The sequence below is a fragment of the Chiloscyllium punctatum genome, chromosome 18 (genome assembly GCF_047496795.1).
Source record: "Chiloscyllium punctatum isolate Juve2018m chromosome 18, sChiPun1.3, whole genome shotgun sequence".
NCBI classification, from domain to species: domain Eukaryota; kingdom Metazoa; phylum Chordata; class Chondrichthyes; order Orectolobiformes; family Hemiscylliidae; genus Chiloscyllium; species Chiloscyllium punctatum.
Genome location: NC_092756.1, coordinates 95,275,578 through 95,298,051, shown reverse-complemented (window position 1 = coordinate 95,298,051; position 22,474 = coordinate 95,275,578). Strand labels below are relative to the sequence as shown.

At 44.5% G+C, this 22,474-nt stretch overlaps 2 protein-coding genes across 2 annotated transcripts; both read left to right on the top strand.

Moving 5' to 3' along the window:
- Positions 1–453: 453 nt before the first annotated feature.
- LOC140489094 (ferritin heavy chain, oocyte isoform-like) lies at positions 454–3,114 on the top strand. Its single transcript, XM_072588332.1, has 4 exons — positions 454–555; positions 1,790–1,936; positions 2,612–2,737; positions 2,968–3,114. The coding sequence occupies exons 1-4, from the start codon at positions 454–456 to the stop codon at positions 3,112–3,114; spliced, it is 522 nt and encodes a 173-aa protein (XP_072444433.1).
- Positions 3,115–7,980: 4,866 nt separating this feature from the next.
- LOC140488988 (ferritin heavy chain A-like) lies at positions 7,981–22,060 on the top strand. The gene is made up of 6 exons (XM_072588217.1): positions 7,981–8,082; positions 11,236–11,382; positions 11,998–12,123; positions 20,795–20,941; positions 21,514–21,639; positions 21,914–22,060. The coding sequence occupies exons 1-6, from the start codon at positions 7,981–7,983 to the stop codon at positions 22,058–22,060; spliced, it is 795 nt and encodes a 264-aa protein (XP_072444318.1).
- Positions 22,061–22,474: the final 414 nt, after the last annotated feature.

Here is a 22,474-nt window from a genome sequence, read left to right as displayed (position 1 = left end):
ACAATTCATCACATGGAGAAACAGCAGCAGCAGCTCTTTGTCTCATGTACACTGCAACCATCACTACCAGCAGGGATAGAGACACCATCAGGAAGCCAATAGCTGCTCCATGAAGAACCCAAGGGGTCCCAGCAGCATCATTTGCTTCAAGTTGTTTCTTTGCAATGTAACTGCTCCCTCCCAGGAGGATTGGGCCAGGTGCACTCACTACTGTCCCCTCATGGTCATGGGTACTCCTGCGCTCAGCTCCAGTTAACACACCCTCCCCCTCTCTCTCATTGGGGTGTACATTCATTGGTGATTACTGATTGACAATCCCTGACAGCCAATCATCATTGGTGCTACCTCTCCCTGGTTGAGTGCAGGGTGTCCCAGGAGGATAAATACAAGAGCTTGAGGGAGTGAGGTTCAGTTTTAGAGTTGTCTATGTGATAGTGAGTAGGAATAGTGAAGATGGCCTCCCAAGTGTGTCAGAACTACCACAAGGACTGTGAGGATGCTATTAACAAGCAGATCAACCTGGAGCTCTATTCCTCCTATGTTTACCTCTCCATGGTGAGGCTGGTGGACTTGAAGGCTCTCTTTTAAAGTTAAGACTGTGATATAATTGTATGGAGTATCTTGGAATTTCCTTGGCCATATGATTTGAGCAAATTATATATTGAGACTGTTCTTTCCCTGGGCACAGTGGTTAGCACTGCTGCCTCACAGCGCCAGAGACCCGGGTTCAATTCCCGCCTCAGGTGACTGACTGTGTGGAGTTTGCATGTTCTCCCCGTGTCTGCGTGGGTTTCCTCTGGGTGCTCTGGTTTCCTCCCATCATCCAAAAGATGTGCAGGTCAGGTGAATTGGCCAAGCTAAATTGCCCGTAGTGTTAGGTAAGGGGTAGATGTAGATGTATGGGTGGGTTACGCTTTGGCGAGGCGGTGTGGACTTGTTGGGCTGAAGGGCCTGTTTCCACACTAAGTAATCTAATCTTAAAAAAAACACTTACCCTGGAACCCTGTGGAAGGTTTAGGCTTTCATTACATTATAACTAGCTCTTTGAGGGTCCTCAGTTTATTGTAACTTGTCAGTGTAGCCTCTGGTGATTACCCTCCTGACTGTAGATGTAGGTATGGTCTTAATTCTTTAGCTGGTTATAATTAACCTTTTTTTTTTATCTAAAAATCTCTAAACAAAATGTGGTGTTTTTAATATTTGACCAAGTAACCAAGCTGTTGTTAACCTGTTGATGATGAAGTGAGTGTATTAACTACTGAATGTAAGCAAAGGTGTTTAAATGGCACACTTTTTTTTTTCATACTTTTTGCTATGTAGATAACTTGCATTTCTGGTCAGTTCTGTGCAAAGTAGATGGTGGGTCACTGGTTATTCAGATGGGCCAGGTTGGTAATGAGGTAGTTGAGATTTTGACCACTGTCAGTCAACATGCTCATGTCCTGAGTTTCAGTTGGACAATGACCTCACTAGCTTCTAGCAGTGCACAACTCCTCCTGATGGGTAAGGATGTCTAATGGCTGTCCCCCAACTGGGACTTTCTCATACTATATGCCATACTAGTACAGTCTCCCTAAGATACAGGCCAAGGGTTGCAGTTGATTTTGATCTTAATTTCTGAAAGAGCAAAACAATGTCTGCTCTTTAGTCCACAATCCACAGGAGATGACTTTCTGCTCTTGTCACTCTGATTTCACTTTCAATTGAAGTTAATATGGTGAATGGGTTAGTTCCTGACTGAGCCATCGCTAAGATTGAGACTTGCTTCCCACTTTATCTCCACTTGCAGTCCTCTTACTTTGACCGGGATGATGTTGCCCTGCGTCACTTTGCTGAGTTCTTCAAGGAGCAGTCCCATGAGGAACGGGAACACGCTGAGAAATTGATGGCATTCCAGAATAAACGTGGAGGCCGAGTCCTCCTGCAGGATGTCAAGGTCGGCTTCTGTAAACTTTGGAGACTTTGGGGTTTAGTGTGAACTAGAGTTGTGATACCAGTCAACCTCTAGTGTTGAGATTGAATAAATGCTTGAATTGGAGGTTGCTCACCAAAACAATGCATTGAATTAAAGAAATTGCTGTTGCAGTAGTGTAAAACAATAGGTAATTGGGATGATCCAGAATACTGGATGGAGAGCAAATTTCCCTGTAAGAATGATAAACTATATAACCTCAGATGCCCATTCCAACACTTCCATTAATCTGAGGTAAGAATGAGAATTGATGGGTGGAAGGGAGATGTTGCCATCTTGAAGATGGTGCTAATGGGCTGGTCAAAAGGATCACTTTCAATTGAAGATAATATGGTGAATGGGTTAGTTCCTGACTGAGCCATCGCTAAGATTGAGACTTGCAGATTTGGTAATTTACCAAGCAAGGAATTGCCAGTATTGGTGCATGTTTTTAGATACATTTGGATTATAGTATCTTTTAAAATGCCCTTTCTCAGTGTTATGCTTCTAAAATTTCTTAAGCTCTGGGAACAGTGAAGTCTAAAGGAGTCTGTAAAATGGTTTCAGGCCAATGTTTGGGGATAATGAACTGATCAGATGTAGCCTGTGATCCACCTGTCTGAGAAGCTGTTTTTTTTTCTCTCTCCTGACTTGTTCCAGAAGCCAGAGCAGGATGAGTGGGGCAATGGTCTGGAGGCAATGCAGAGAGCTCTGCAGATGGAGAAGGATGTGAACCAGAGTCTGCTGGATCTGCACAAACTCTCCTCTGGCCACACTGACCCTCATGTGAGTTTCTCATTTTTTTTCTCTTCAAAAGTTTGGAAGGAATCTGTTTACTCCCTGGGGGGACAATTCCAATTCTAATCTACCTGCCTCCTGCGGCTGAAATCCAGAAGGCATCCCTGATTGTCCCCCTCCCTCCCCACAATGTGGTGGTGATGGTCATGTCTGTAATGGGATGTCACATTCAGGTGCATGGTTTGTTCCTTGAGGCTAATCTTTGTCTCCTCTTCCAGCTGTGTGACCTCCTGGAGAGGCACTACTTGGATGAGCAAGTGAAGATGATCAAGAAGCTGGGAGATCACATCACCAACCTGAAGAGACTGGGAGCCCCTGAGAATGGCCTGGGAGAGTACCTGTTTGACAGGCTCACCCTGAGCTGAGTGGGATTCAAGGACTCCATTTGTTGGACATGGTGACTTCATTCGAGTGGATGACTTTGGTTGTGCTTCGCACAAAATTAAAATGGTGTTCACCATGGAACTGAGTACTTTAGCTTTTGTTCTTGGGTTTTTGATGTTTAACATCTGATCATGAAATCCTTTTTTCTCTCAACCTTGTTTCAATGCTTGTCCCAGTAACTTGCTCAGTTTTTATTCTGCAGATTTGGTATGTGAGCATATCTCCTAATTGGAAATTTCACAACTACTTGAGCTTTTTTGCTTGTAAGCAATATTCACTATCTGCCTGTACTCACTGGAACCATTTTTTTTTGCAGCAACAGCCTTTAGTCAATAGTTTGACTGAAATCTGTTCCCAATCTAAACAGTACAACTGTTGTACTCTCCTAACAATGCTTCAAGGTTTTTAAAATAGAAGCAAAAAAAACTGTCTACTGGAAATCTAGGAAAAGCTTGGATTTGGCTGTATCTGTGGAGGGAGGTCAATTAAGAACAGTCACTGGACCTGAAATATTTTTGCGATAGACTTTTTCAGACCAGTGTGTTTTCCAGCAATTTGTTTTAATGTTTTGATTTGATTTAGTGAATCATGTAAAACTACCCCTTTACAAAACATTAAAAGTTGAAAATCTTACTCTGAAGGTACACTACCTTCATGCTTGAGCACTGCTTGATTGCTATATGGTTGTCTCAAACTGGGGAATGGTTTCTTGTAACCATCTGCATGGTGGAGAATGAAGATTCTGCTTTTGGCATCTATCTCTAGGCTGCTAACTGCATCTACATTAAGAAATGCAGTCCTGTTGACCTTGTCCCATGTGGGACAAATGTAGAAATTCCTTTACTTTTTACTCTAGCAATCCAGGTCAGTCAAATACTGAAGGCAGCTGCTGCAAACAAATGTTATGGGGCCCAAGTAGCATTTGCAGGAATCTGTTGCAAGTTTTTCCTAACCTGCAACAAATAAACTCTCCTTTTAATAGTCTGCACTGCTGGGGTCATGTGAAGGCCAATGTCTGATTTCAAGGGTAACCTAATGGGTGATAAATGCTGATCTTGCTTCTGATGCTCATAGCCCACAATAGAATAAGGAGGATACCAAGTAACTTGAGTGACTACTCTACCACCTTCTGGAAGGCTGTATTCATTTAACAGCTGGAACTGAGCTAAATGCGGCAGGTGTTTTTTTTTGAGATTAATTTCCCATGTAAAAGATCTCCTGCACAAGTAAAGTACAAATGTAAGCTTTGGTGCTTTACACCTCTTTAATACTACTAGGATTGAAAAAGCACACTTTATGCTTTAAATGTTCTTTTCCAATCTCCCAGGGTGCAAACTGAGATCCATTTTGCAGGCTTGACCAGTCTCTGAATGTTAAAACTGCTCTAAGTGATAAGGCTACTATGGAGTTGGTGGTGGTTCCCTGTGTGCATCCTGATTTGTGTTTGAATCTTTTTAGGTTGGAGGATGGATGTTATCAGCTTCAGTTTATGAACAGCCAAAGCTGCCACTTTAATGATGTCACTAACTGACAGGGAATCATGTGATCATTGGGGAATGGAAATGCTGAAGGTAGCTGGGGCATTGGCTTGGGAGAGGGGCTGTTAGAGTCAAGATAGTGGGGAGAGTGCCAACAACACAAGGATCTTGACATTCTCCAGTTCAAAGCAGCCCACTTGATTGGCATAATAACCACCACCAACATTCATTCTACCCACTGACACTTAGCCACTGCAAGGTGTACCATCTACAGTACAATCCAACACCATAACCATTCCCATCTTGAAGAACAAAATGCAACAGCTACATAGGAACTCCACCCCCTGCAAGTTCCTCTCTGATCTACTCACCAGTTTGACTTGGAACGACAGCACTGTTAACCCCTGTTGCTGAGTCAAAATCCTGAAATCCCTCCCACACAGGATTCTGGGTCTACCTCCTCCAAGTGGAGGATAGCAGCAATTCAAGGCAAATCATCACCACCTTCATAAGGATAATTAAGGATGGGCAATAAATGCTGGACCAGCCAGTATCACTCTCCTTCTGGAAGTGAATGAAAAATAGCAAGATCGGATTACTTTCCCCAAGGAGAGGCACTGGGAAACACCACTTTTCATGACATTTATCAATGTTCTAGATGAAGGGCCATTAATAAAATGATGACTCTACATCAGGTGACACATGACCATGAGAGCAGAATGTTCAAAGTTTAATGGAGTGGACGAGACTGTCAGATACAGGACACTGAGGGGAAGTGTAAAGTGATCCACTTCTGACCAAGAAAGACAATTCACAGTGTTTTATAAAAGGTGATGTCTGCTGTGTCATCAAAGCTAACGATCAAAATGAAATTATTCAGACAAGTGGATAGAAATGTAGTGAACAGATGTAAAAACACAACAAGGGAACTAATTTAATTTTAGTCCTGATCTCAAAGAGGTTCTTTGTTCTTTTATAAGAGCTGGCAGGTCATGTTAAAATTGTACACGACATTGGTTCAGCCACATTTAGAATACTGTGTACAGTTCAGGTCACCACATTACCAAAAGGATGTAGACGCTTTGGAGAGGGTGCAGAGAAGGTTTACGAGGAGGTTGCCTGGTATGGAAGGTGCGAGCTATGAAGAGAGGTTGAGTAGGTTAGGTTTGTTTTCATTAGAAAAAGGAGCTTATGGGGGGACCTGAAGGGCCTGTTTCCACACTGTAGGGAATCTAATCTAATCTAAACTCATGAAGGATATAGACAGGGTGGATAGAGATGAGTTTTTTCCCCATGGATTAAGGATTCAATAACGAGAGGTCATGCATTCACGTTGAGAGGTGAAATGTTTAAGGGGGATACATGTGGCAATTACTTTATACAGAGGGTGGTGGGTGTCTGGAACGTGTTGCCAGCAGAGGGGGTAGAGGCAGGCACCATAGATTCATTTAAGATGCGTCTGGACAGATGCACAATTAGGTGGGGATCAGAGGGATGCTTAGGAATCAGGCGACAGGTTTAGACAGTAGATTTGGATCGGCTCAGGCTTGGAGGGCCTGTTCCTGGGCTGCAAATTTTCTTTGTTCTCTTTGTTCTTTTGAATCCTTCTGGATGGAGGTTCTTTGTAAAATTGTCAAATTCTGGTTCAACCACATCTGGAGTGCTCAGTTCTGGTATTAATGGTGCAGCCCTGAATTTCTGAATGAACTCAGAGATAAAGAGCTGGTTAAATGACATCAATAGTTTGCCCACAATCCTCAGGGTACAAGGTTAAGGAAGGAGTGCAATTGAAATTTTAATGAGGTTGAATGGATTTGACAGAGAAGATACAGGGGAACTGTTTCTTTACAATGGATCAACTAGAACTGAGGACGTGGAATAGGATTATAGTCTTCAAATTAGATCTGAACTGTCCGGGATAACGTTAGGAATGGATGCTTCACAGGAAGGATAGTGGATGTGCGCACACACAGGCACAAACACACAAAAATACTGTTCACAGCACAGACACGTTCCTTGACAGAAGGTAGGTACAGCTCAAGTGGCAAGGAAATGTTGACTGGGGATCTCCCTCCTGCTGCAGCCTTTACCCACCCCTGCGGATAGCAGACAAATACCTTCAGCCTGGATGGATGGCCGTTGAGGACTTGTTTTGCATCGCACTTTATCGGGATCCTCCCCTCTGACCTTACCATCCTGGGTGGTCCTTCCAGGAGGTGGAAACTCTTGAGGTATCGCTCTCAGACTCAACAGGACACTTGAGGCTCTCCATCACAGCGAGGTGACAATCCACAGAAAGGTCAGTCAGGAGACAGAGGCAGGGAAACGCTGTTCAGATGCAGATCATCCACAGAATCACAGAATTGTTATGGCACAGGAGGAGGCCATTTGGTCCATTGGGCCTGCAACAGCTCTGGTTGTTTCCTTATGAACCTGTCCAGAGATGTTATCAGACCCCTATGGAGCAGGTAGGGCCTTGTGCATAGACCTCCTGGCCCAGACAAAGGGACACTACCCCTGTGTCACAAGACTCTTACTAAACAGGTTATTGAAACATAGAATGAGAGAGAAAAAGAAATGGGAGTCGGCCATTCAGCCCTTCAGGCCTGCTCCACCATTCCATGTGATTGAAGCTGATCATCTAACTCAGTACCATCTCCCACTCCATCCCCATAAACTTTGATCCCTTTAGCCCTTAGAGCTGTACCTAACTCCATCTTGAAAACATTCAATGTTTTAGTCTCAATGTTTTCTGTGGCAAAGAATCCCACAGCCTCCCCACTCTCAGAGTGAAGACCTTTCTCCTCATCTTAGTCCTAAAAAGTTTACCCCGTGTCACGAGACTGTGCCCCCCCCCCGGATTCTGGACTCCCCACCATTGAAACAGTGTTCCAGTCTCTGCCCCATCTACTCTTGTAACAATTGCCTTGTCCTAGCACCAATTTCAAATTCCCAACACAAAAGGCTGAGGAACTGACTCCCCTTTTTCATTGAGCCTCTCTTTCAGTTGGTCGCAACAAACTTTATTTTAAAAGAAAACTTGAAAACCTCTCCTAATTCAAACCTATTTCTTTCAAAAGGACACAATCTCACAGTGACCTGATTGAGATTCTGCTGAGTGACCTCCTGCTGTTCCAATCACAGAATAATCATCCAGACCTGATTCTAATCTACACCTCTGATCAGCTCTGGTTAACACATCCCCACTCTCTCATTGGGGGTCTATGTTCATGGGGGATTCCTGATTGGCTGTCAGGAATTGTCAATCATCATTGGTGCTACCTCTCCCTGGAGGATAAATACAAGAGCTTATGGGAGTGAGGTTCAGGTCTGGAGTTGTCTGGGTGATAGTGAGTAGGAATAGTGAAGATGGCTTCCCAAGTGTGTCAGAACTACCACAAGGACTGTGAGGATGCTGTTAACAAGCAGATCAACCTGGAGCTCTATTCCTCCTATGTTTACCTCTCCATGGTGAGGCTTGTGGGCTTGAAGGTTCTGTTTTAAAGTTAAGACTGTGATGTAACTATATGGAGTATCTTGGAATTTCCATGATCATATGTCTGAGCAAATTGTATGTTGAGACTGTTGTCCCTGAAACCCTGTTTAGGATGGCCCTTAAACTATAACCCTCCTTTGGGTGAGGGTCCCCAGTTTATTGTAACTCTGCACGGTGTAACCACAGTAAAAACCATGACTGCAGATGCTGAAAACCAAATACTGGATTAGTGGTGCTGGAAGAGCACAGCAGTTCAGGTAGCATCCAACAAGCAGTGAAATCGACGTTTCGGGCAAAAGCCCTTCATCAGGAATAAAGGCAGTGAGCCTGAAGCGTGGAAAGATAAGCTAGAGGAGGGTGGGGAGAGAGTAGCATAGAGTACAATGGGTGAGTGGGGGAGGGGATGAAGGTATTAGGTCAAGGAGGAGAGGGTGGAGTGGATAGGTGGAAAAGGAGATAGGCAGGTCGGACAAGTCCGGACAAGTGCTGAGCTGGAAGTTTGAAACTAGGATGAGGTGGGGGAAGGGGAAATGAGGAAGCTGTTGAAGTCCACATTGATGCCCTGGGGTTGAAGTGTTCCGAGGCGGAAGATGAGGCGTTCTTCCTCCAGGCGTCTGGTGGTGAGGGAGCGTCGGTGAAGGAGGACCAGGACCTCCATGTCCTCGGCAGAGTGGGAGGGGGAGTTGAAATGTTGGGCCACGGGGCAGTTTGGTTGATTGGTGCGGGTGTCCCGGAGATGTTCCCTAAAGCACTCTGCTAGGAGGTGCCCAGTCTCCCCAATGTAGAGGAGACCACATCGGGAGCAACGGATACAATAAATGATATTAGTGGATGTGCAGGTAAAATTTTGATGGATGTGGAAGGCTCCTTTAGGGCCTTGGATAGAGGTGAGGGAGGAGGTGTGGGCACAGGTTTTACAGTTCCTGCGGTGGCAGGGGAAAGTGCCAGAATGGAAGGGTGGGTCGAAGGGGGGTGTGGACCTGACCAGGTAGTCACGGAGGGAGTGGTCTTTACGGAAGGTGGAAAGGGGTGGGGAGGGAAATATATCCCAGGTGGTGGGGTCTTTTTGGAGGTGGCGGAAATTTCGGCGGATGATTTGGTTTATGCGAAGGTTTGTAGGGTGGAAGGTGAGCACCAGGGGCGTTCTGTCCTTGTTACGGTTGGAGGGGTGGGATCTGAGGGCGGAGGTGGGGGATGTGGACGAGATGCGTTGGAGGGCATCTTTAACCACGTGGGAAGGGAAATTGCAGTCTCTAAAGAAGGAGGCCATCTGGTGTATTCTATGGTGGAACTGGTCCTGTTGGGAGCAGGTACGGTGGAGGCAGAGAAATTGGGAATACGGGATGGCATTTTTGCAAGAGATAGGGTGGGAAGAGGTGTAATCCAGGTAGCTATGGGAGTCGGTGGGTTTGTAAAAAATGTCAGTGTCAAGTCGGTCGTCACTAATGGAGATGGAGAGGTCCAGGAAGGGGAGCGAGGTGTCAGAGATAGTCCAGGTGAATTTAAGGTCAGGGTGGAATGTGTTGGTGAAGTTGATGAATTGCTCAACCTCCTTGCGGGAGCACGAGGTGGTGCCTATGCAGTCGTCAATGTAGCGGAGGAAGAGGTGGGGAGTGGTGCCGGTGTAATTATGGAAGATCAACTGTTCTACATGCCCAACAAAGAGATGGGCATAGCTGGGGCCCATCCGTGTGCCCATGGCTACGCCTTTGGTCTGGAGGAAGTGGGAGGCTTCAAAGGAGAAATTAAGGGTGAGGACCAGTTTGGCCAAACGAATGAGTGTTGGTGGAAGGGTACTGTTGGGGACGTCTGGAGAGGAAACAACAGAGGGCTTGGAGGCCCTGGTCATGGCGGATGGAGGTGTAGAAGGATTGGATATCCATGGTGAAGATGAGGCATTGGGGGCCGGGGAAACGGAAGTCTTGGAGGAGGTGGAGGGCGTGGGTGGTGTCTCGAATGTATGTGGGAGTTCCTGGACTGGGGGGATAGGACAGTGTCGAGGTAGGTAGAGATGAGTTCAGTGGGGCAGGAGCATGCTGAGACAATGGGTTGGCCAGGGTGGTCAGGCTTGTGGATCTTGGGAAGGAGGTAGAACTGGGCAGTGCGGGGTTCCTGGACTATGAGGTTGGAAGCTGTGGGTGGGAGATCTCCTGAGGTGATGAGGTTCTGTATGGTCTGACAGATGATGGTTTGGTGATGGGGGGGGTGGGGTCATGGTCGAGGGAGCAGTAGGAAGAGGTGTCCTTGAGTTGGCGTTTGGCTTCAGCGGTGTAGAGGTCAGTGTGCCAGACTACCACTGCGCCCCCTTTATCCGCTGGCTTAATGGTGAGGTTGGGATAAGAGCAGAGGGATTGGAGGGCTGCACGTTGAGGGTGAGAGGTTGGAATGGGGGAGGGGGGTCGACAGGTTGAGGCGGTTAATGTCCTGGCGGCAGGTGTAACCACTGGCAATTACCCTCCTGACTGCAGAGGCAGGTGATGTCTTAATTCTCTTTAGTTGGTTATGACTCCTTTTTTTTTTGAAAAACTTTCTCTAAACCAAATGTATTAATTTTAAAAGTTGTCCTAATAAAGCTATTTCTGTTGAAGTAAGTTTCATAACTTTAAATGAGGACAGGTGGTTAAATGGCACACTTTCGCACATTGAAATGTGAATGCTTGATTTACAAAATAGCACAGTCAAAATTCTGTGCAGAGTGGATACTTAGTCAGATGGGTGAGCTTGGTCATGAGATAGCTGACTGAGACTTCACATGTTAATCAATATGTTCATGTCCTGAGTTTCAGTTGGTGAATGACCTCACCAGCTTCCAGCATTAAGCATGAATGTTTCTAAACTGCAGTGCAGGGATGTCTAATGGCTGTCCTCAACTGGGACCTTCACAGTCCTGTGCCACACTAGCACACTGCCTCCTTAAGATACAGGCTAGGGGTTGCAGTTGGGTTTTTGATCTTCAGGTCAGGGAGATCCAAATGTCTGTTATTTGGGCCAAAAGTCACAGGAGATGACTTTGCTTTTGTCACTAACTTCAATTAATTGGAAGTGAATTGAAATGGTGGGATGGGTCACTTTCTGATTGAACCGTGGATGGGATTGAGATTTACTTCCCACTTTATCTCCACTTGCAGTCCTCTTACTTTGACCGGGATGATGTTGCCCTGCGTCACTTTGCTGAGTTCTTCAAGGAGCAGTCCCATGAGGAACGGGAACACGCTGAGAAACTGATGGCATTCCAGAATAAACGTGGAGGCAGAGTCCTCCTGCAGGATGTCAAGGTCGGCTTCTGTCAACTTTTGAAGGTTTATTTTGTGTGAACTCAAATTGACTTGAATCACACAACCTGTTTATTGTCTCCAGGATTGAATAAATTGTTCACCAAAACCATGCATTGAATTTTTAAAAAAACTAGTTATCACTTGTGAAACAGCAATAGGCAATTGGGATGATCCAGAATACTGGATGGAGAGCAACATTCCCATGTAAGAATGATCAACTATATAACCTCCAGATGTCAACTCCAACACCCCTAGTAATCTGAGGTAAGAATGGGAGAATCCATAGGGATGGAAGGTAGCTGCATCTCCAAGATGTTTCTAATGGGCTGGTCAAAAGGATCAAAAGGGATAGAACAGTACAGCAAGGAATTACCACCATTGGTGCATATTTTTAGATACATTTGGATTGTAGTATCTTCAAACAGTTTTACAGTAAGATCTTCGAAAATGCCTTCAGCTCAAGGAACAGTGACAACTAAAGGGGTCAGTAAAACAATTGGCCTGAAATCCAACTCTTGCAATGTTTGGTGGAATACTGAACTGATCAGATGTAGCCTGTGATCCATCTGTCTGAAATGAGCTGTTTATTTTCTCTCCTGACTTCCCTTCCTCCAGAAGCCAGAGCAGGATGAGTGGGGCAATGGTCTGGAGGCAACGCAGAGAGCTCTGCAGATGGAGAAGGATGTGAACCAGAGTCTGCTGGATCTGCACAAACTCTCCTCTGGCCACACTGACCCTCATGTGAGTTTCTCATTTTTTTTCTCTTCAAAAGTTTGGAAGGAAATCTGTTTACTCCCTGGGGGGACAATTCCAATTCTAATCTACCTGCCTCCTGCAGGCTGAAATCCAGAAGGCATCCCTGATTGTCCCCCTCCCTCCCCACAATGTGGTGGTGATGGTTATGTCTGTAATGGGATGTCACATTCAGGTGCATGGTTTGTTCCTTGAGGCTAATCTTTGTCTCCTCTTCCAGCTGTGTGACTTCCTGGAGAGACACTACTTGGATGAGCAAGTGAAGATGATCAAGAAGCTGGGAGATCACATCACCAACCTGAAGAGACTGGGAGCCCCTGAGACTGGCCTGGGAGAGTACCTGTTTGACAGGCTCACCCTGAGCTGAGTGGGATTCAAGGACTCCATTTGTTGGACATGGTGACTTCATTCTAGTGGATGACTTTGGTTGTGCTTTGCACAAAATTAAAATAGTGTTCACCATGGAACTGAGTACTGTGTGTAACTACTTCGTTTCATTGGGTTCTTGGGGTTTTGATGTTTAACATCTGATTATTAAATCCTTTTTTCTCAACCTTGTTTCAATGATTGTCCCAATAATTTGTTCTGTTTTATTTCTGTGTAGAGGGATTTTTGGACTAAGTGAGCAATTCTCATCATTGGAAATTCCACAACAGCTTAAGCTTTTTAGTTTGTAAGGAATACTCACTATCTGCCTGTGCTCACTGGAACCAGTTTACAGCAACTGCCTCTAGTCAAAAGTTTGAAATCTAAATGTTTGACACAACTGGTATACTGAGTACTTCTTTCAACTTTTAAAACTGAAGCAAAAAAACTAGCTACTGCAAATTAGGAAGACCTGCTGGGAAAGTTTGGGTTTGGCAGTATCTGTGGCATGAAATCAGTTGATAACAGTTGCTAGACCTGAAATATTAATTAGTTCTTTAAATAGATACTATTTTTTGAACTGTTTTCCAGCAATTTGGTTTGATGTTTAGATTCTGATTTTGCTAATCATCTAAAATTACTCCTTTTTACAAGAATATCAAGGTTGAATATCTTGCGTGGAGGTACACTACCTTTTGACTGTTCTTGGATAAGCAATACGTGATTGCTATATGGTGGTTTCCCAAGCTGATTTCTACGTTCCATGCTGGAGAATGAAGATTCTGCTTTTGATTAGCATCAGTGTCTCTCGTCTAACTGGCTAATAACTATCCTCTACGTGAGGAAATGCAACACTGCCTACCCTAACCCAGGTGGGACAAATATAGCAATTCCCTCTTTACTGCTCTTGCAATCCAGGGGTGTCAAATACTGAAGGTAGCTGGAGCAACGAAAGCTATAGGACCTGAGTAGCGTTGGCAGGCTTTTGTTCTAATTTTTGTTCCTTTAATTTACATGAAATCAGCTCTCCTTCGACTATACTCTGCATGGAGGGTGGAGTCACATGTAGATCACTGTGGCATTGACATATTTCTAGGGAAGTCTAACAGGTGACGAGTACTGATCGGGTGTATCATATTCACAGCCCATGATAGAATAAGGGGATCACTAAATAACTTGGTTATGACTGCTCAATAATCATAAGGCTACACTGTTCATTTTTCTCAGATTGAACGGAGATAAATGGGGCAGGTGTGTGTCTTTGGGGACTGGGGAGACAGTATTTCCCATTTACATTGGTATTCTATAAATGTCTGCTACAAATGTAAGCTTTGGTGCTTTACCGTCAATACTAGTGGGATTGAAAAGCCAACACAACCACCTTAATGATTTCATTGACAGGGAATTTCATGATCATTGATGGGGAATTGGCTTGGGAGAGGGGCTGTCAGTCTTTATAATGGGGAGTGTACAAACAACACTCCACGATCTTGACACCCTCTACTTCAAAGCAACCCATTTCATTGGCACAATAGCCACCAACATTCGTTCCTTCCACCTACTGACACTTAACAACTGCAAGGTGTACCATCTACCAAATGCTGTAGGAATTTGCCAACATCTTCAAAACCCATGACCACCCCCATCGAGAAGGAAGACAGCAAGGATATATAGCAACCCCACCCTTGCATGTTTGTCTCTGAGCCACTCACCATTTTGACTCGGAAAATATATTGTTGTGCTTCCCCTGTTGCTGAGTCAAAATCCTGGATTCCCGACCTAACACGACTGTGGGTCTACCTCTACCAAATGGACAACAGCAGCAATTCAAGAAGATAAATCACCACCACCTTGACAAGGGTAATTAAGGATGGGTAATAAATGCTGGCCTAGCCAACAGCACCCTCAGCCAGGGAGAGAATTAAAACTAGCAAGATCTGATTACTTTCCCCAAGGAGAGGCACTGGGAGCCGTAACGTTTCATGAGATTCTTAAATGTTATCAATGAAGGGCCATCAATACAATGATGACTCTACATCAGGTGACACATGACCATGAGAGCAGAATGTTTCAAAGTTTAATGGAATGGACGAGACTGTCAGATACAGGACACTGAGGGGAAGTGTAAAGTGATCCACTTCTGACCAAGAGAGACAATTCACAGTGTTTTATAAAAGGTGACATCTTCTGTTTGTTAACAAAACTAATGATCAAAATGAAATTATTCAGACAATTGGACAGAAATGTAGTGAACTGACGTAAAAACACAAAGCAAAGGAACTAATTTAATATTAGTCCTGATCTGAAAGAGGTTCAAATCCCTATGGATGGAGGTTCTTTGTAAAAGTGTCAAATTCTGGTTCAACCACATCTGGAGTGCTCAGTTCTGCAAGGTGTACCATCTACCAAATGCTGTAGGAATTTGCCAACATGTTCAAAACCCATGACCACTCCCATCTACAAGAAAGAGGGCAAAGATATATAGCAACCCCACCCTTGCATGTTTGCCTCTGTACCACTCACCATTTTGACTCGGAAAATATATTGTTGTTCTTCCCCTGTTGCAGCCCTGAATTTCTGAATGAACTCAGAGATGTTAAATGTCATCAACAGTTTGCCCACAATCCTCAGGGTAGAAAGTTAAGGGATGTGTGTAATTGAAATGTTTATGGTGATAAATGGATTTGACAGAGTAGACAGAGGGGAACTGTTTCTTCACAATGGGTCAAATAGAACTGAGGATGTGGAATGGGATTAGAATCTTCACATTAGAACTAAACTGTCCAGGATAATGTTCGGAATGGCTTCTTCACACGAAGGATAGTGAATGCACACACACATGCACAAGCACACAAAATTACAGCTCACAACACTGACACGGTGCTTCACAGAAGGTAGAGCCAGCTCACGTGGCAAGGAAATGTCGATTTGTGATCTCCCTCCTGCTGTAGCCTTTACACACCCCCGTGGTTAGCAGACAAATATCTTCTGCCTGGATGGATGGCCGTTGAGGATTTGATTTCCATTGCACTTTACCGGGATCCTCCCCTCTGACCTTACCATCCTGGTTGGCCCTGCCAGGTGGTGGAAACCTCTCGAGGTATCGCTCTCAGTATCAATGGGACACTCGAGGCCCTCCATCACAGCGAGGTGACAATCCACAGAAAGGTCAGTCAGGAGACAGAGGCAGGGAAACACTGTTCAGATGTAGATCATCCACAGAATCACAGAATTGTTATGGCACAGGAGGAGGCCATTCAGCCCAGTTGTTTTCTCATGAACCTGTCCAGACATGTTATCAGACACCTCTGGAGCAGGTAGGGTCTGGCACTCAAACCTCCTGGCCCAGACAGAGGCACACTACCCCAGTGCTACAAGACCCTTACTACCCAGGTTATTGAAACATAAAATTAGAGAAAAAAGGAATGGGAGTCAGCTGTTCACCCTTCCACCATTCCATATGATTATGGCTTATCATCTAACTCAGTACCATCTTCCCATTCTCCATCCAACATTTTGATCCCTTTTGCCCTAAGAGCTGTACCTAACTCCTTCTTGGAAACATTCAATCTTTTAGTCTCAATGTTTTCTGTGGCTGAGAATTCCACAGGCTCCCCACTCTCTGGGTGAAGACATTTCTCCTCATCTCAGTCCTAAATAGCTTATCCCGTGTCACTACACTGTCCCCCCCCCCAACCCCCGACTCTGAACTCCCCGCCATTGAAAACTGCACATCTTTCTCTCCCATTTCCAACACAACAGGCTGAGAAACTGACTCCCCTTCTTCCTTGAGCCCCTCTTGCAGTTGGTCACAACAAACTTTATTTTAAAAGAATACTTGAAAACCTTTCATCATCCAAATCTATTTCTTTCAAAAGGATACAAACTCACCGTGACCTGATTGAGATTCTGCTGAGTGACCTCCTGCAGTTCCAATCACAGAAAATCATCCAGACCTGACTCTAATCTACACCTCTGATCAGCTCTGGTTCACACACCCACCCCCTCTCTCTCATTGGGGGCCTATGTTCATGGGTGATTCCTGATTGGCTGTCAGGAATTATCAATCATCATTGGTGATCCCTTTCCCTGGAGGATAAATTCAAATGCCTGCAGGAGTGAGGTATGGGTCTCTAGTTATTGAGGTGATAGTGAAGATGGCCTCCCAAGTGTGTCAGAACTACCACAAGGACTGTGAGGATGCTGTTAACAAGCAGATCAATCTGGAGTTATATTCCTCCTATGTTTATCTCTCTATGGTGAGGCTTGTGGTCTTGAAGGTTCTATTTTAAAGTTGTGACTGTGATATAACTGTCTGGAGCATCTAGGAATTTCCTTGGTCATCTGCTTGAGCAAATTCAATATATTGAAATTGTTGTTTTTTTTTCCCCTGGATGCACTTAACCCTGAAGCCCTGTTGTAATTTTTGAATTCTCTTAAATTATAACTGGCCTTTTGAGTGAGGGTCCCTAGTTTTATTGTAACTCTGCACAGTGTAACCACTGGCAATTACCCTCCTGACTGCAGAGGCTGGTGTTGTCTTAATTCTCTTTAGTTATAGTCTGTTCAGGACATTGGTTTGGCCACTGTTTGAATCTTGTGTTCAACTGGAAGCAACATGTACCGGGAAATAGAGAAGGCATGTCAGAAAGGCAAGGTTACATTGATCATGGGTGACTTCAATATGCAGGTGGACTGGGTAAATAATGTTGCTAGTGGATCTAAAGAAAGGGAATTCATGGAATGCTTACAGGATGGCTTTTTGGAACAGCTAGTCATGGAGCCCACAAGAGAGCAGGCTATTCTGGACCTAGTGCTTTGCAATGAACCAGACTCTATAAAAGATCTTAAAGTAAGGGAACCCTTAGGAAGGAGCGACCATAATATGGTAGAGTTCAGTCTGGAGTTTGAAAGGGAGAAGGCGAAATCTGATGTAATGGTGTTACAGTTGAATAAAGGTAATTATGAGGGCATGAGAGAGGAACTGACTAAAATAGACTGGAAGCAGAGGCTAACCGGGAAGACACTAGAGCAAAAATGGCAGGAGTTTGTAGGTATAATTGAGGACACTGTACAGAGGTTCATTCCCAAGAAAAGAAAGATTAACCGGGGAGGGATTAGACAACCTTGGCTGACAAAGGAAGTCAGGAAATGTATTAAAGAAAAAGAGAGATCCTATAAAGTGGCTAAGAACAGTGGGAAATCAGAAGATTGGGAAGGATACAAAAGCAAACAGAGGATAACAAAGAGTGTAATAAGAAATGAGAGGATCAAATATGAAGGTAGGCTAGCCAGTAATATTAGAAATAATAGTAAAAGTTTCTTTCAGTACATAAGAAACAAACAACAGGCAAAAGTAGACATTGGGCCACTTCAAACTGATGCAGGGAGCCTAGTGATGGGAGATAAGGAAATAGCAGGAGAACTTAACAAGTACTTTGCGTCAGTTTTCACAGTGGAAGACATGAGTAATATCCCAACAATTAAAGGGAGTCACGGGGCTGGGTTGAGTATGGTTGCCATTACGAAAGAGATAGTGCTAGAAAAGTTAAAAAGTCTTAAAATTGATAAATCTCCTGGCCCCGATGGGATACACCCTAGAGTTCTGAGAGAGGTTGCTGAGGAAATAGCAGAGGCATTGGTTGAGATCTTTCAAGAGTCACTGGAGTCAGGAAAGGTCCTGGACGATTGGAAGATGGCTGTAATAACCCCCTTGTTCAAGAAAGGATCAAGGCAAAAGATGGAAAATTATAGGCCAATCAGCTTAACCTCGGTTGTTGGTAAAATTCTAGAATCCATCATTAAGGATGAGGTTTCTAAATTCTTGGAAGAGCAGAGTCTGATTAGAACAAGTCAACATGGATTTAGTAAAGGGAGGTCATGCCTGACAAACCTGTTGGAATTTTTTGAAGAGGTAACAAGTAGGTTAGACCAGGGGAACCCAGTGGATGTGGTCTATCTGGACTTTCAAAAGGCCTTTGATAAGGTGCCACACGGGAGACTGCTGAGCAAGGTGAGGGCCCATGGTGTTCGAGGTGAGCTGCTGGGATGGATTGAGGATTGGCTGTCTGACAGAAGGCAGAGAGTTGGGATAAAAGGTTCTTTTTCAGAATGGCAGCCGGTGACGAGCGGTGTCCCGCAGGGTTTGGTGCTGGGGCCACAGCTGTTCGCATTATATATTAATGATTTGGATGAGGGAACCGGGGGCATTCTAGCGAAGTTTGCCGATGATACAAAGTTAGGTAGACAGGCAGGTAGTACTGAGGAAGTGGGGAGGCTACAGAAGGATCTAGACAGGTTGGGAGAGTGGTCCAGGAAATGGCTGATGGAATTTAACGTGAGCAAGTGCGAGGTCTTGCACTTTGGCAAAAAGAATATAGGAATGGACTACTTTCTAAATGGTGAGAAACTTAATAAAGCCAAAGCACAAAGGGATCTGGGAGTGCTAGTCGAGGATTCTCTAAAGGTAAACATGCAGGTTGAGTCTGTGATTAAGAAAGCGAATGCAATGTTGTCTCTTATCTCAAGAGGGTTGGAATATAAAAGCAGAGATGTACTACTAAGACTTTATAAAGCTCTGGTTAGGCCCCATTTGGAGTACTGTGTCCAGTTTTGGTCCCCACACCTCAGGAAGGACATACTGGCACTGGAACGTGTCCAGCGGAGATTCACACGGATGATCCCTGGAATGACAGGTCTAGCATATGAGGAACGGCTGAGGATACTGGGATTGTATTCGTTGGAGTTTAGAAGATTAAGGGGAGATCTAATAGAGACGTACAAAATAATACATGGCTTTGAAAAGGTGGATGCTAGAAAATTGTTTCTGTTAGGCGAGGAGACTAGGACCCGTGGACACAGCCTTAGAATTAGAGGGGGTCATTTCAGAACGGAAATGCGGAGACATTTCTTCAGCCAGAGAGTGGTGGGCCTGTGGAATTCATTGCCACGGAGTGCAGTGGAAGCCGGGACGCTAAATGTCTTCAAGGCCGAGATTGATAGGTTCTTGTTGTCTAGAGGAATTAAGGGCTACGGGGAGAACGCTGGCAAGTGGAGCTGAAATGCGCATCAGCCATGATTGAATGGCGGAGTGGACTCGATGGGCCGAATGGCCTTACTTCCACTCCTATGTCTTATGGTCTTATGGTCTAATGCTTGTCTCCCTCCTATTGGAAAGATGTTGGAAAATATTTGAAAGGGTTCAGAAAAGATTTACAAAGATGTTGCTGGGATGGAGGATTTGAGCTATTGGGAGAGGCTGAACAGGCTGGGGCAGTTTTTCCCTGGAGTGTTGGAGGCTGAGGGGTGATCTCAAGTTGATAGAATCATGTGGGGCATGGATAGGATCGACAAAGCCACTTCACTGTGGTATGGAAGTCCAGAACTAGAGGGCATAGGTTTAGGGTGAGAAGGGAAAGAGGAGACCCAAGGGGCAACTTTTCCATTCTGGGTAGTAGGTGTATGGAATGAGTTGCCAGAGGAAGTGGTGGAGGCTAGTACAATGGCAACATTTAACAGCCATCTGGATAGGTGTATGAATAGGAAGGGTTTGGAGGCATATGGGCAGGTGGGACTAGATTGGGTTGGGATATCTGGATGGTGTAATGAGTTGGAGCGAAGTGTTTGTTTACGTGCTGTACATCTGACTGCATAACTAATCTCTTTTTCAAAAAACTTTCTCTAAACCAAATGTATTGAATTTAAAAACTGTCCAAATAGTGAAGCTGTTGTCTTTTGTCGAAGATGAAGTGAGTTTACTTATTGTAAGGAAAGGTGGTTAAATGGCACTTTTTTCACTTAATGTGAATGATCTTAAACAAAAAAGCACAGTCCAGATTCTGTGCAGAGTAGATAGCAGGACAGTGTGGTTATTCAGGTGGGTGAGGTTTGTAATCGGGTAGCTGACTGAGATCTCTGCCTGTTAGTCATGTTCATGTCCTGTGTCTGGTCAATGATCTCTAGCATCCAGTACTGAGCAGGAATGTTTCTAACCTGCAGTGCACGGATGTCTAATGGTTGTCTCCAATAAGGACCTTCTCGGTACTCTGCCACACTAGCACACTGCCTCCCTAAGATACAGGCCAGGGGTTGCAGTTGGTGGGTTTTTTTCAGATCCTCATTTCTGGGAGGTCAAAATGTCTGCTATTCTGATCACAATCGACAGATGACATTCTTCTGCTTTTGTCACTCACTTTTCAATTAATTGGAAGGGAATTAAAATGGTGGATGGTCACTTTCTGATTGTGCCAAGGATGAAAGTAATGCTTTCTTCCCACTTTATCTCCACTTGCAGTCCTCTTACTTTGACCGGGATGATGTTGCCCTGCGTCACTTTGCTGAGTTCTTCAAGGAGCAGTCCCATGAGGAACGGGAACACGCTGAGAAACTGATGGAATTCCAGAATAAACGTGGAGGCAGAGTCCTCCTGCAGGATGTCCAGGTCGGCTTCTGTAATCTTTGGAGATTTTAGTGTTTTGTGTGAACTCCAATTGACTGGTATCAGTCAAATCTGTTGAGCCACAAGATTGAATAAATGCTATATGAATTGGAGATTGTATTGGTGAGCAATGCACTGAATTGGAGACTATTTTGCACTTGTGAAACAGCAATAGGTTATTGGGATGATCCAGAATATTGGATGGAGAGAATCATTCTCTTGTAAGAATGATAAACTATATAACCTCAGCTATCAATTCCAAGGCCCCTCTTCAGTGGTAAGAATGTGAGAGAATCCATAGGGGTGGAAGGTAGCAGCATCTCCAAGATGTTTCTAATGGGCTGATCAAAAGGGATAGAACAGTAAAGCAAGGAATTACATTTGGATTATACCTTTTTAAAATGAGCCTTCACAGTATGGTATGCTGCTAAATTTTAAGCTCTGGGAACAGTGACATCTCAAGGAGTCAGTAAAATGTAACTCTTTGGAATAATGGACTGATCTGATGTAGCCTGTGATCCACCTGTCTGAGATGAACTTTTTTTTTTTCTCTCTCCTGATTTCCCTCCCTCCAGAAGCCAGAGCAGGATGAGTGGAGTAATGGTCTGGAGGCAATGCAGAGAGCTCTGCAGATGGAGAAGGATGTGAACCAGAGTCTGCTGGATCTGCACAAACTCTCCTCTGGCCACACTGACCCTCATGTGAGTTTTCCATTTTTTTTTCTATAAAAATCTGGCAGGAAATGATCTTTTTTTTTACTCTTTTTGGTTTGGTGGTGGTGGTGGGGGGGAGAGAGATTGCAATTCTAATCTACCTGCCTCCTGCAGGCTGAAATCATAAGCTTTTCAACAGACATCCCAGAGTGCACCTCTGCCCCTCCACAATGTGGTGGAGATTTCCCACATCTGTATTGGGACATCACTTTTTCAGGTGCATGGTTTGTTCCTTGAGGCTAATCTTTGTCTCCTCTTCCAGCTGTGTGACTTCCTGGAGAGGCACTACTTGGATGAGCAAGTGAAGATGATCAAGAAGCTGGGAGATCACATCACCAACCTGAAGAGACTGGGAGCCCCTGAGACTGGCCTGGGAGAGTACCTGTTTGACAGGCTCACCCTGAGCTGAGTGGGATTCAAGGACCCCATTTGTTGGACATGGTGACTTCATTCTAGTGGATGACTTTGGTTGTTCTTTGCACAAAATTAAAATAGTGTTCACCATGGAACTGACTGCTTTGTGTAATATCTTAGTTTCATTTGGTTCTTGGGGTTTTGATATTTAACATCTGATCACTGAAATCCTTTTCTCAACCTTGTTTCAATGATTATCCCAGTAATTTGCTCAGTGTTTTTATTCTGGTCTGTGGAGAGGCTTTTGGATTAAGTGAGCAACTCTCAATTGGAAAGCAGTTGTGGAATTAAGTACTGGTTTTGTTTTTTTTTGGCTTGTATGCAGTGCTCACGGTCTGCCTGTGCTCACTGGAACAAGTTTACAGCAACAGACTGGTCACTAATTTGGAGTCTTGAATGATTGTTCAGA